This window comes from Chanodichthys erythropterus, chromosome 18 (assembly GCF_024489055.1).
Source record: "Chanodichthys erythropterus isolate Z2021 chromosome 18, ASM2448905v1, whole genome shotgun sequence".
Taxonomy (NCBI): Eukaryota; Metazoa; Chordata; class Actinopteri; order Cypriniformes; family Xenocyprididae; genus Chanodichthys; species Chanodichthys erythropterus.
In genome coordinates this window covers 32,757,876-32,772,004 of record NC_090238.1, presented here as the reverse complement: position 1 = coordinate 32,772,004, position 14,129 = coordinate 32,757,876, and the positions used below count along the sequence as shown (strand labels likewise).

Genomic DNA, 14,129 nt, shown 5'->3' with positions numbered 1-14,129 from the left:
GTTGACAGTGGAGGGGTGTAATGAGAGTAATGATTAAAGGCCGATTAAAACTGCATGAGGATTATCATGCTCATTTTCAGCCTCTGCTGTGCTAACTATCTGTATTTCAGCCACTGCGCTAGAATATGCTTGTGCATGCATTCGTTTATACACATTCCTATATGTGGTATTGAAATCATTGATTGAAATACTCTAATACTATAATCCTACATCAAATTCAGGAATTTAACTGAAATTTTAAAAGCATTCTCCATTCATTTTTGGATGGTGCACAACACTGCTTCATGTGTGTGTGCGTGGATGCGTCTTGTGATCTAGGCCTCTTTCTGAGCATGATAAATATATGACCAGCCATGAACCCCTTCAGAGGTCCATTTAATCAGCAGTCAGGGGGCCAGCGTGAAATATCCACAATTTCAAGGCCAGAACTCAGAGAATCATGGGACAGAGGAAGGCAAAGGTCATTTCTTGATCATTAAGGGCTGAAAAAGGCACGAGTTCGCTGAGATAAAAGTCATAATCGGAAGTGAATTATATCTTGTTAGGCTGATATATTGTCATACTGAAATGGATCTCGGGAGCATTTGAGCATATAAATTTCTTATGAATAAGCAAAATACATTTCTAATTTACATAGCTGTTTATAGAACACATACTATTTTTAGATGCGCTCATAGTGAAACAACATACAATAATTTCAAAAGCATTTTCTTAAACTCAATATTTCACTAAAGCTAATACTAAAATATATGCACAGACAATGATTCTGTCTGACTCTGTGAGGGTCATGTACACTGTGTGTGCAAAACACACAATGCACCCGTCTGCAATGAGTTCACACACTCTCCACACACTCTGAGTGTAAGTGGGAAGTGAAGCATAGGCTAGACGGCATGGTATAAATGTCCTGCTGGATCATATTTCCCACTGCTCCAAATCCCCAGCAGGACACAGACACAGAGCCAACACGTTCATGAGCCATTACGCATTTATGAATGGAGCTTGTGGTGTGGTGATAGAGGCAGACCTTGGAGCCAATCCTGCTGGAACACACTGCGAGAGGACAGGAGAGCTGTCAGTCACTAGGTCAACCAATAGCAGAGCGGGAAAGAGCGGGAAAAAGTGGGAGATCTCAGCCAGGTGACCTTCTTGAGAAAAAAAATGTCTTCAATAAATGTGAAATGAAAAAATGATAACGTCATGGAAATTATTCACTGTTAATTTTGTATGTAATTACTTGCAAATAAAAAAAACTAAAAAAAATAATTAGTCTTTTTGCGAAGACATCATTACATACACAATTATTCTTTATAATGGCTCTTACTTAACATTAAACAGGGTCAAATAAAATAGAATTTGACATGTAGGCATGTTTTATGCAAAATAAGAGCCAAAATAAACATTTTTCATGTTAGCATGTTGATGTTAAAGCATGTCTATGCAAAATTATTTATTATAAAGAAATGCTTGCATGCAAGATTATTCTTTATTTTAGCTCTTATTTGACATAAAAACATGCTTGAGTGCAAAATTATGTAAAATAAGAGCCAAATAATTTGACATGTCAGCATGTTTTATGTAAAAAAGACATGCTTATGTGCAAAATAACTTTTTGCTTTTTATTTACAAAAAAACAAAATAAAGAATAATTTTCTATGCACACGTCTTTAAAATATAAAAGCCAAAATAAAAAATGTCCTACATTTTCAAAAATAATGAATAACTTGAAAGCATATTTTAATACCTAAGCATGCAAGCCTATATGTTAAATAATAACCAAAATGACTGCATGAAAGAATGCCTTTATGTAAAATAAAAGTCATAAAGAATCATTTTCCTTAAAACTGAGCATCCTAACGTTTAACTGTAAATCAGTGAGTAGTACTTGCATACAGAACCTTCCATTTCAATGTTGTCTGTACTAGTTGGACTAAGTGGGCCCCTTAGGCATTTCAAAGAATAGATCATTGCCATGGGGTTACACTATAGCCAAGACTTAAATGAAGTATATCTCAGTACGAGCTATAGCTCTCTAAACGGCAGAGAGATGCTTCAAAGATAATCCGCTTCAAAAAGAAATTCTTGTGCCCATGCTGAGAGATCTGAACTCTAAACATATGCAGATAACAACTGCAGTGGATTTATCATGAGCATGCAATTTCATCTCGCCCACATCTGGACAGAAATCCCTCGATGGAATAGATTAATAATCTGTTAAACTGAAGATACCTTCGGCATAATGCAGTTACCAGAACGAGAACTGCTTTCGACTGGTCTCTCTGGTTGCTCCGTATGACAGCCGAGTTACCAGATACACGTAAAACGCCGTCCATGAGAACGTCGCAGCTTACTGATTTTTATGAAAAAATGCCTCAGGGATGATATAGTATTAAGTCACTGTAGGGCTGACACTGGCGATTATTTTGGTAATCGAGTAATCAGTCGATTATTTTGATGATTAATCGAGTATTCAGATATTTCTGCGGTAATAAAAATAGACCTAAGCCTGTATAATGACTTAAAATACATATATAATAACAATGAGGCAATAATATTTAGTTCAAATAAAGTATCATAAGCAAGTAATCATATGGTTTTAAAGAACAACACTGTTAAAATACATAATATAAAGAAAATCATCTTATGTACATTATGTATAACAGGGCCTGGTGTTGTTAACTTTATAGCAGATCAAATCCTTGTGTAATATTAGCCAAACGACATTTAATTGAAATGTTTACTTATTTGGCTACTTCTTTATGATAGAAAGGCTACAGCCACTGTAATTTATTGAACAGGAAAATGTGGACATCAAAACATGTGTGACAGCGCTAGTCAAAAGTCTTTCAACATCCTAATTAAATGACAGTGATCTTCAAAACTACGCACAAACACAGCCATATGCTTCTATGGTGAGTAATTGAGTAATCAGTCGATTATTTTGACGATTAATCGAGTATTTAATATTTTTGTGGAAATAAAAATAGACCTAAGCCTTCAAAATTACTTAAAATATACATATATATTAACAATGTGGCAATAATATTTGGTAGGGCTGCAAGATTATCGCACAATATGAAAAATAACATTGAGCTTAAACGTGATTCTTAGTGCAATTATGAGATCGCAAAGGCTGCGATTTTTTTATGCGCAGCCTGTCAATGAACTATTGCTCCAAATCGAATGCATTTATTATCATTGCACTTTTACCGTATAATGATACAACAAATGCTAATCCATCTGAAAGCACTGCGAGTTTGAATCGCTTATAATGTACATTTGAAAAAGCAACACGCGTCAAACATCTTTCCAGACATGAGAAGCATTTATTAACATCTTGTCCAACAAAAGACAACAATTAATAAAATGTTTTTACTACAAACTCACTTCATAACAGTTGAGCATCCTTCTGTGAGATGATGTGGCTTCTTACACAGAATAATGCAGTCGTGTGTTTATTAGTCATGTTTAATCAAAGCTTTCCAATCTTCAGTTTATTCAGCTACAGCGATATATGACGCATGTTATCTTCTTCTGTGGCAGGGCATACTTTCAGTTTCTGCACAAGAGCGCCCTCTGGCTTCCAGATGGAGAAGCATTTACTACTGATCACAGAGCCGTACAGCTCTGACAAGCTGCACATTAAATAATCGCAGCCTTTGCCAAATCATGCAGCCCTAATATTTTGTTCAAATAAAGTATCAAAAGCAAGTAAACATATGCTTTTATAGAACAACACTGTTAAAATACATAATATAAACAATCATCTTAAGTACATTATGTATAACAATAATGTATAACATATGCCTGAAAAGGGTGCCAAAGGCCTGGTGTTGTTACACTTTATAGCAGATCAAATCCTTTTTTTAATATTGGCCAAACAACATTTAATTAAAATGTTTAGCCTTTTAGCCATTTTTTATGATAGAAATGCTACAGCGACTGTAGTTTCTTGAACAAGAAAATGTGGACATCAAAACTCTAGTATTTTGCTGGTTACTCAACATGGGTAAATTGCAAACAAAGTTTTTTTTTTAAAATCGAGTACTCGAATTTAACCGAGAAATCATGACAGCATCAGTCTAAAGTCTTTCAACATCCTAATTAAATGACAGTGATCTTCAAAACTACACACAACCATATGCTTCTATGGTGAAAACTAAGGGAGAACGAACCCTGAAATACCATAAATGTATACTGTATAAACACATCATGCTGAAGTCATTTGTCCTCTACATCCCCAAAGGGCAACTACAGTCAGAAAACGAGGAGCATAAATCCACAAAAATGTCATCCGTGTCGACATGGAAAGGAGTATTCGCATAAACCACTACATAAAAGCCATATATTTGCCTTTAGCTTTGATTTGATGTCGTTCTGAGAACACTGACCAGAATGCTCTGTTATCTGTGTTCTCCGGGGCTGATCTTGTCTGAATTTCCAACACCTGTGAAATTATGCCCCTGTAACTCAATACTGATGGCTTCGAAACGATACCTGGGAACTGACATCTGAACTATCTTTCATTAAGGCTTATTAATGGCAACTGTTGACGTAGAACTGAGATTAGATCTTGGCAGAGGCCCCTGTCTTTCAAATACAAGGTCCTCTATTGCCTTTAAGTCTGGCACATGACTTCCCAATTGCTATTCAAGTGTCTGCTCCCTCACCACTGGAGGGTTTCTGGAGGTGTTAAAGTGACTTGAAGTGTAAACTTTTGGAGAGCTGTTTGAGTGTTAGCACAAAGGGTGCTAACATGCTCTGACACCACAATGGCCTTGAGGAACTACATCTGAAGGTGGATCTCAAGAGGTTGGATAAGACAGGAGCAGCTTACTGGTGACTAGAGATGCAGAAATGCAACAATCTGATAAAAAATTCAATACAGCGATTATGGAATTTAACTGATTGCTATGCTGGTTCCCCCGACAAAAAGCCAGTAGGATTTATTCCCACTTTAAGCTCTGTGGCCAACAAAAGTTTGATACTTGCACGTCTTCTTGATCTTCACAAATGAACATAATTTTTATCAATTTTGAAGCCTTAATGCAATCGCCAGAAGTAAAATGATAAAGTTAGGCTATAAAGAACTACTCCACGTTCGCATGACTTCAAAACCCCCACCAAGCTTCTAAAAACTCTTGTCTTTATTAAGTTTCAAAGTTTGTGTCGGAATGGTTTGCAAGAGTACCGGTATATACACAAGGCTGTAAAAGGCGACTAGCCTGTTCGTCATGATGATGTTTAATATCCTCAACAGTGTTGTGCACAGTTGTACATAATCAAAATTGATTTTCAATTCCAATTTTAGCTTCCAACGATTATAAAAACAAGATAATCGAGGTAAAATGATTATTGTGCCGTTGTCGCATTTCGCCCAGAGCACCTTCCTTTCCTTTCATAGCACTTTTGTTCATCCCCAAGCCAAACTTAGCATCCAATTTCAGCCGAATAAGTGAGTGTTGTTGTAAAATGCATTCTACAGTCTACTAAGCTGCAAAAGAGAAAGTATTCCTGGGGCGGCTTTCTGTGCGCGCACTCCGAGACAGAGTGGAACATGCAAAGTATACTATTGCGTCAAAACGGTCAAATAGCTTAAATGTCAAAATGACGTTTTGGCATGTATCCTCGTAAACACAGTAGGTAGGTTATGTCTTAAGTGTATCAGTATATTGGATCCGTGCAGCTCTTAAAGTGACAGCAGCCTAATATAACTGCTGCAGTTGAGTCACATGAGAACAAACCTCCTCCAGAAGTTCAAACGTGCTGCGTAACCAAAGAGGTTCATTCTTGTGTGTTACGCAGCACGTTTGAGCTTCCAGAAGAGGTTTGTTCTCCCCCGTCATTCAGGTTCGTTGAGCTTCTGTTCATGTTCGCTGATCAATGTTTAATCTGTTCATCATATAAAGTTATTGTGTCTCTTCAGAAAATTTTAACAAAACCAATCAATTATGGATTAAGTTTTAAGATCTCTTGATGAACTTTTTGAAGCGTCAAAGTTTAAATTGCGTAGGCTGTCTATGGAGGGACAGAAAGCTCTGATTTCAACACAAAGACCTTCATTTGCTTTCCAAAAATGAACAAAAGTTTTAAGGGTTTGGAATGGGTGAGTAATTAATGGCAGAACATTCATTTTTGGGTGAACTAACCCTTTAATGTTAATCAAACAACAAAAGGTACAATCACTCACTGCTCTTGAATGAATAACTTTTGTAGCTTTAAAATGGATTAATCTATATTTAATGTATACAGTGAAGACTATGCATTATTTTACATCTGATTACTTTATTCAGTTTCTGTTGTAGACTATTACTTACCTGAATAGCACTGTTAGTACATTTTCCTGAAAAACAAGATTTCATTTGTATTTTTGTCCATTTTGTTTGCAATTAGTTTCTTTGTTCTTATTGTATTGCTGACTTGCCTTCTTTAACCGTTTTGAGGACCTTTTACGGTTAAACTTTATTTTAAGGTGTATGTGTTACAGTGTAATTATAATTAACAATAATTAACTATATGTACTTACTATAGCATTAGGGTTAGGATAAGAGTGTGTTTAGGGTTAGTTGCATGTAATTATGCATAACTTATAGTTATTACTACAGTAACTACATGAAACGTGTATTAAGGACACAGTAAAATAAAGTGTTACTCCTTTTAGTTAGCTACATTAGATAACCTAGTGTTAGTTTTTGATGAAGTAGCCTATCGATAATTGTGAAATTTTACTGATATCTAAAATTACTCATATCACAAAAAAAAAGACTTTATTCATATCGTCCACCAATAACCGTGTTAAATAACTTCAGCTTGTGTTAACCACAGATCTGATATCAGGCATTTAACCAAAGGACTCATTTCTCAATATAACAGCAAGGTGGCGAAACCTCAGCTTAGTGGTTAAATATCTGGCCAAATAAACCAAAGTTACGTAGCCCCGCACACAACATGAGGGAAAAATCTTATTAATTCTTTCTCTCGTTTTAGGTAAATTGCAGCCAAACTGTACTAATTCAGTCCTTCATTTTAGTCAAATCGTGCCTGCCTGTCTTGCACATGGATCCAAAAAAAGTAAACCCATTGGGATACTAAACAATTCCGGAACTCAATCATTTCCTGTGTTTGAGGAAATAAAGCCCATCAATGACGGGCATGTACCTGACTTCAGTTTATTCGTTGAAGCACGACAGCTGTTCAGAAGGAGGAGCCCTGCCCACACGGGAGGATCGCTCTGAACACCTCAGAGACAAGCCCTGACAGCATCCACAGCCGTGAATGTAACTCTGATGCTGGCACCTTTGAATGGAAAGATGAGAGCTGAAGAGGAAACGATCTAAAAAGCTTGTGCTTTTTCTCTATGTGTTATTTCATGTATCAGATATCAAAGAGGAACCAACGATTTACCGATAGATGTGTCTGACCCTCCATAGCTCAAGCAATCAGAATGAAAAACGCTTGGTTGAGCAAACCTGATGAATGCAGTAAATATATGGCATTTACAACACATCAAATTTGGTCCAATATCACAATCCCCTTCAGGAGGCAGTTTGTAGGATACACGAATATTTTACTGTTCTATGAAAAACCAAAAGCAACACCCTTCCAAAAATGAAAGCCTCTGAGCTCAGCATTCAACCAAAACCTTGAGACTCGAGATAATTCTGCATGTGTCCTTTATATTAATTCATTTTTTTTCCACCTAAAATGTTCCAGGCTATGAATGTTATATGTAAAACATTCATAATAGCAGACAGCATTCTGAACAATGATAACGTTTGCCTGGAAACCACTCGGAAAATCTGCAGAGCAAGTCTCGACTGCTACCCCAAAAATAAACACCAAAACAAATATTTTTAATGCAAATTTAATGCATAGTCTAAACAGTTTGGAGACCTATTTTTAGACTAAGATTCATTTGGAAGCCCCGGTTATGTTTCTACTAAACCAATTTATTACAGTTTTTCCCCCGTCAATACACAACTGTCTAGAAATAGCGATGTGACGCTCGTTCACTATTAAGTATGCGCGTTCCGTATTTCTTTGTGCTTGGTCCCATTTTCGTCTCACTCTAAGCCATTCATACTCACTCTTGCTCCCTCTCCCTGCCTCCTTTACACACACACACACACACACACAGAGCTCCTCATCAATAAGCGTGCGCTTCCACGAAATGCCCCTACACAGTGCAGGCATGCTAACCAATCTCCTAGAAGGGTTTGGCGTGACTGCGACTAATGATGGACTAGATCAGCTGATGTTAGTATAAGAGAAAAGGGGAAAGGGGGTGCTTATAATGTCCTCAGGAAAATCCCTCTCACCTCTTCAAATATATTTCTGTTACAGCCCCACAAAGCTGAGGAAAACGTTGCAACAAGCACAAATATGAGGGTGACAGCATTTCAGCACCAAAAAACCAGTGGACAGCACCCTCAGCCAGCAGTCATGCTTATACAGTAGTGTGTGTGTGTGTGTGTGTGTGTGTGTGTGCGTGTGTGTGTGTGTGTGTGTGTGTGTGTGTGTGTGTGTGTGTGTGTGTGTGTGTGTGTGTGTGTGTGTGTGTGTGTGTGTGTGTGTGTGTGGAGGGGGGAGAGGGATTCCCACACTGTTTTATGTCATTCCCCCTCGCAACAAGCATTTCGAAGACTCATGCTCACGGAATAGGCTTGCGGAAGCATGCCTAAGAGAATGTCATGAATATGTGACACACTGCAAAGTCATTGACATTTGCATTCAGTCAGTGTGTGCATTTGATCACTTGTGATCCAAGTCCAATTCATTTCATTCAGTTTGTTACAAAGAACCAGTTCAAAAAAATGATTCAGCGATTCTTTTACATCATCATGTGATCTGTGACATGCCTACATGGTATATTACATGCTCTAAAAACTGTCATTAAGTTAATGTTATTAATAAGGGAGATTTTTGTTATTTATATTTACAAAAACCAATGAAAAGTTGTTGTTTGTTTAAATAAAATGTTGTTTACTAAAAAAGTAATTCCAGTGCGGTCACGTTTATTGTTGTTCGCCGAATTTTCACGACGAAATCCAATATTTTCAATTGGAATCCGTGCAAACTGGAATTCCACATCATTTCACCACACAGATTTCACAATGGTCACAAATTTGCAGTGTTGACCAATACAGAGCTGCTTGGTTTGAAAGTAATCGCCAAACTATTGACAATAGAAAATGGCTGCAAAATGTCGCTTAAGGCAGGAACACACCAAGCTGACGCTGACGAACTAGTGGCGACGAAAGCAGACTGCGGGGTTGGCTCACGTCGGGAGCATCTGGGTCCAAAGTTGCCCTGACACACCAAACCAACGCTCGACAGCCAACGGCCAAGTTGCACATCCGTTCTGCGGCTGCGTAAGATGAAATGCCTTTCCATACCAGCAGGTGGCAGTAGCTGAACAGCCAATCAGAATGATCAGATGGCCCGACGCCAATTCAACATGTCGAATCGGCTGAAAAAAAGCCGTCGAGGACCAACTTCAGCCGACAGTGTGGAACACACTGAGAAAACTTAGTTGGCCAAACGAAGAAAAACTGCCCGACGGCCGACCGTCGGCTTGGTGTGTTCCCGCACTATCATGTACGTTGACAAAAAAAGTTGTAAAACGCATTAACAGAACTCTGCACCTTATTTACATGTGGACATGTTCAAAAAAAAAATTCTCGAATCAATGAGTTAATAATAATTCAGAATCGCTCTGACAGATGCTAAACCAATAAATCAATTCGACTCCTTAAAGGGTTAGCTCCCCAAAAATGACATTTCTGTCACTAAGTACTCACCTCATGTCGTTCCAAAGTTGTTATTTTTGTTTTGTTTTCGCTCACAAAAAGTATTCACGTCGCTTCATAACATTAAAGTTGAACCACTGTATTTGACTATTTTAACGATGTCTTTACTACTTCTCTGGACCTTGAATGTGATCATTTTGTTGCTTTCTATGATAAAAAAAACCCTCGAATTTAATCAGAAAATATCTTAATTTGTGTTTCGAAGATGAACGAAGGTCTTACGGGTGAGGAACGACACGAGGGTGAGTAATTATGACAGAAATTTCATTTTTGGGTGAAGTAACCCTTTAACGCACGAGTTCTATCCGACTCGCGAAGCAATCGTGATTCATTATAAATATCTCTGACTCGATTCGTTCACATCGCTATTCATCACTTATTCCCTCCTGCTCCCGAGGGGAAGCTATGGCAGCGATATTTAACAGGATGGCGGCTGCTTCATTCCCCTGATTTTAGGCAAAATTGGGGTGGCGATCAATGCAAACGATTCACATGCATACACACCACTCAATCGCGTGCATCTTAAAAGCCATAATCGTTAACCCTGAAAGTCGTGTTTCAGGTGCATTTCTCAGTGAATCTATCTATTGCACGAGACGCTGTATATATCTAGATATCAACGTGCATGTGTACAAATAACGACTCGAAGCAAAGCCGATGCTGCTGTGCAGAAATCCATGAGAGGGGGAAAAAAACACACTGCGTGACCAACTCCAAATACCAACTCGTATCCACATAACAGCACTATTCAGCAGCCACACATGTTAATATGACCACGATCAGACATATGGCATCGACCGGAAGGCTCATTCACAGATATAAGAGGGTTTTCCAGCTATCTGCTTTATGTTATTTGGATGTCTTGCGTACAAGCTATGAATAATTCATCACACAAACTGTTGTCTTGACACTGAGCTGTGCTGCATGAGAGACCAAAGGCAGATCTCACAGAGCCGGATACATTATCGCATATGTATATAAATGAACAGCGGAATATATAAATAAACGCACAGCTTTTTGCAAATGAGTCGCGAGCGATAGATGGGCAGAACTCGCTCAGATAGGAATCACCACCGGCACGACAATCAACAGCGGGCAACAGCATGTACGGACAGACCAGCACGAGCGACGAGGCGTAAAAAGAGCTAGTGTCATTTCGTATTTACCTGTCAATATTCCAACTCGGATTTGGTGGTCGTGGTTGGTTAAAATCATCCCGTCCGACGCCATGTTTAGCAGCGCTCTCGCCCGCACTGACAAGCCTGAGCAGAGCCGAGAGACGAGCGCATCGAACTCGGGGGGAGGAGTCAGGCGAGAGCAGCCGAACTCTGAGCGCACCGCTGTAGATTTGGCAAGGTTGCTGGACAATAATGTACAGTTTACTCACAAATCTCTTTTTTGTAAGAGGAATGACATGGTTTTAATGCCCTACAAATAGTGCTAATCTCCTCCATGAATGTGTACTGGAGACCAGGGAGTGTAATCAGTGATTGTATATTTTGTTTTAAAGTTACGGTATCGTTTAAAAGATTGGAGACTTGATTTTGTCCATCAAGAACTGATTGCATTGTTGGATGGTTGCTATATGCTGAGATCTCATGTGAGTGACAGGTTGTCCCGCCCTCCCGCCAGTAAACATGTCATCAGACAAGAGATATCAATTAAACATTATACATTATACACACACACACACACACATATATATATATATATATATATATATATATATATATATATATATATATATATATATATATATATATATATATAACACACACAGTACTGTGCAAAAGTCTTAGGCACGTCAGTATTTTCAACCCCCTAAAAAAGGTTTTAAGACAGTTATTTATATCTTTTGCTGTAGTGTGTTTTGCCATTTTGCCATTAATTGTAATAATCCAGTGAGATTACACAATACACAATAATACTGTATATGTATTTATATAATTTACATTATATATAAATATATATATATTTATACATAAATATAACAGATTTTAAAATATACAGTAGGCTACAGTCCAAAAGTTTGGGATCAGTAAGATTTTTAATGTTTTTAAAAGAAGTTTCGTCTGCTCACCAAGGCTACATTTATTTAATTAAAAATACAGTAAAAAACAGTAATATTGTGAAATATTATTACACTTTAAAATAACTGTGTACTATTTAAATATATTTGACAAAGTAATTTATTCCTGTGATGCAAAGCTGAATTTTCAGCATCGTTACTCCAGTCTTCAGTGTCACACAATCCTTCAGAAATCATTCTAATATGATGATCTGCTGCTCAAGAAACATTTAATGTGTACAATTGTACAAAATATTTGTGTCAACATTTTGTTTTAGGATTATTTGATGAATAGAAAGTTCAAAAGAACAGTGTTTATCTGAAATCTAATCTTTTGTAACATTATAAATGTCTTTACTGGCACTTTTGATTGATTTAATGCATCCTTGCTGAATAAAAGTATTCATTTCTTTAATTTCTTTTCAAAAAAATAAAAATAAAAATTCTTACTGACCCCAAACTTTTGAACGGTAGTGTATAATGCTACAGAAGCTTTGAATTTCAGATAAATGCTGGTCTTTTGAACTTTCTATTCATCAAGGAATCCTGAAAAAAAAAGTACACAACTGTTTACAACATTGAAAATAATAATAAATGTTTCTTGAGCAGCAAATCAGCATATTAGAATGATTTCTGAAGGATCATGTGACACTGAAGACTGGAGAAATGATGCTGAAAATTCAGCTTTGCATCACAGGAATAAATTACTTTGTCAAATATATTTAAATAGTACACAGTTATTTTAAATTGTAATAATATTTCACAATATTACTGTTTTTTACTGTATTTATAATTAAATAAATGTAGCCTTGGTGAGCAGACGAAACTTCTTTTAAAAACATTAAAAATCTTAGTGGTTCCAAACTTTTGGACTGTACTGTATACATGAATGTATGTGTATTTATATGTACATAATAATTATACACACTACACACATGTATACTATGTAAACAAAAACTGTGATTAATCTTTTGACAGCACTATTATATATATGTATATATTTATGTATAAGTGTATATATATATATATATATATATATATATATATATATATATATATATATATATATATATATATATATATATATATATATATATATATATATATATATATATATATATATATATATATATATATGCCCTCGTAATGTTTAATTGACATCTCTTGTCTTATCCTCCTGGGACCCAGGAATAGACTTCTGTCCTCTGTAGTGGACATTATATTTTAGTGATTTTCTCTGACATCATCATCATGTCACAGTTTTAAGTCTGGATGTCCTGTAAAGAGCACATTCAGGGCTTTTCAGAGATACCAAATGTTTGGAGGTTTCACCATGACCTCTCCCTCTCCTTGGTCTATAAATATGATTTAGTGATCAAATTTAACACCCTTTTCACATTGTTTGTCATAAATCAACATCTCAAGAAAAAATGTTATGGGGTTTCTAATCAAAATATGACTTTCTGTTACAAAACAGAACATTGATTTTACACATGTCTACTGTAGAGGACAACAGGACTCAAATCATGTTTATCAGGCATTTTAATATCAATATTCCTATTAATTATTAGATATTATTATGAAAATTTTGCCAATTATTACTCTCATTATTACACTTTTTTTAATTACATGTTGCTCCAAGAACATATTAATAAGCAAATTAGATACAGTGTATAGATGCATTGTACTGAATGGAAAAACCCATGGCTATTTTATCCACATATTGCATAAAGTAAAATGGTATATCAATTAATACCTTTATATCTTTCATAACATAGTTGACAATCATCTTTATACAAAGTTTGGTTAAAAAAAAATCCTGAAGCCTAAAAATTGATTGGTGAATAAAAAAAAAAAATCCCTTTGTTTTTGCCTATACATTTCAAGTCATTATATCTATATATATAAAATGACTATATATATATATATATATATATATATATATATATATATATATATATATATATATATATATATATATATATATATATATATATATATATATATATTTTATTTTTTTTTTATTTTATTTTTTTTTTCATGCAGTTATCAATTTTGAGATTTTTGTGCATTTTGGATTTTCATAAAGTGTTTTTTGTTTGTTTGTTTTTGGTCTGGTAGAAATAAAACATCCAAAATACACTTTTAAGAGTGTCTCTAATGGCACTGTAGATTTCAGTTACTGTACATATCTTTAAAGGCTCTGAGTCAAAAATCTCCACTTCAGCAGAACTTATACACCAAACTTTATT

General features: G+C 35.9%; 1 protein-coding gene across 7 annotated transcripts in view; it reads right to left on the bottom strand.

Moving 5' to 3' along the window:
- Positions 1–11,070, bottom strand: part of gphna (gephyrin a) — a 111,570-nt gene extending 100,500 nt beyond the window's left edge. For 5 of the 7 annotated variants that reach the window (XM_067367944.1, XM_067367947.1, XM_067367946.1 and 2 more), the window contains exon 1: positions 10,976–11,044. In XM_067367944.1, coding sequence (XP_067224045.1) covers positions 10,976–11,039 — 64 coding nt within the window. In that variant the 5' untranslated portion in view covers positions 11,040–11,044. Of the gene's footprint in view, positions 1–10,975 lie in introns of all 7 variants that reach the window. The other 2 variants (XM_067367945.1, XM_067367950.1) reach the window with 1 other exon arrangement.
- Between the last annotated feature and the right edge of the window lie 3,059 nt (positions 11,071–14,129).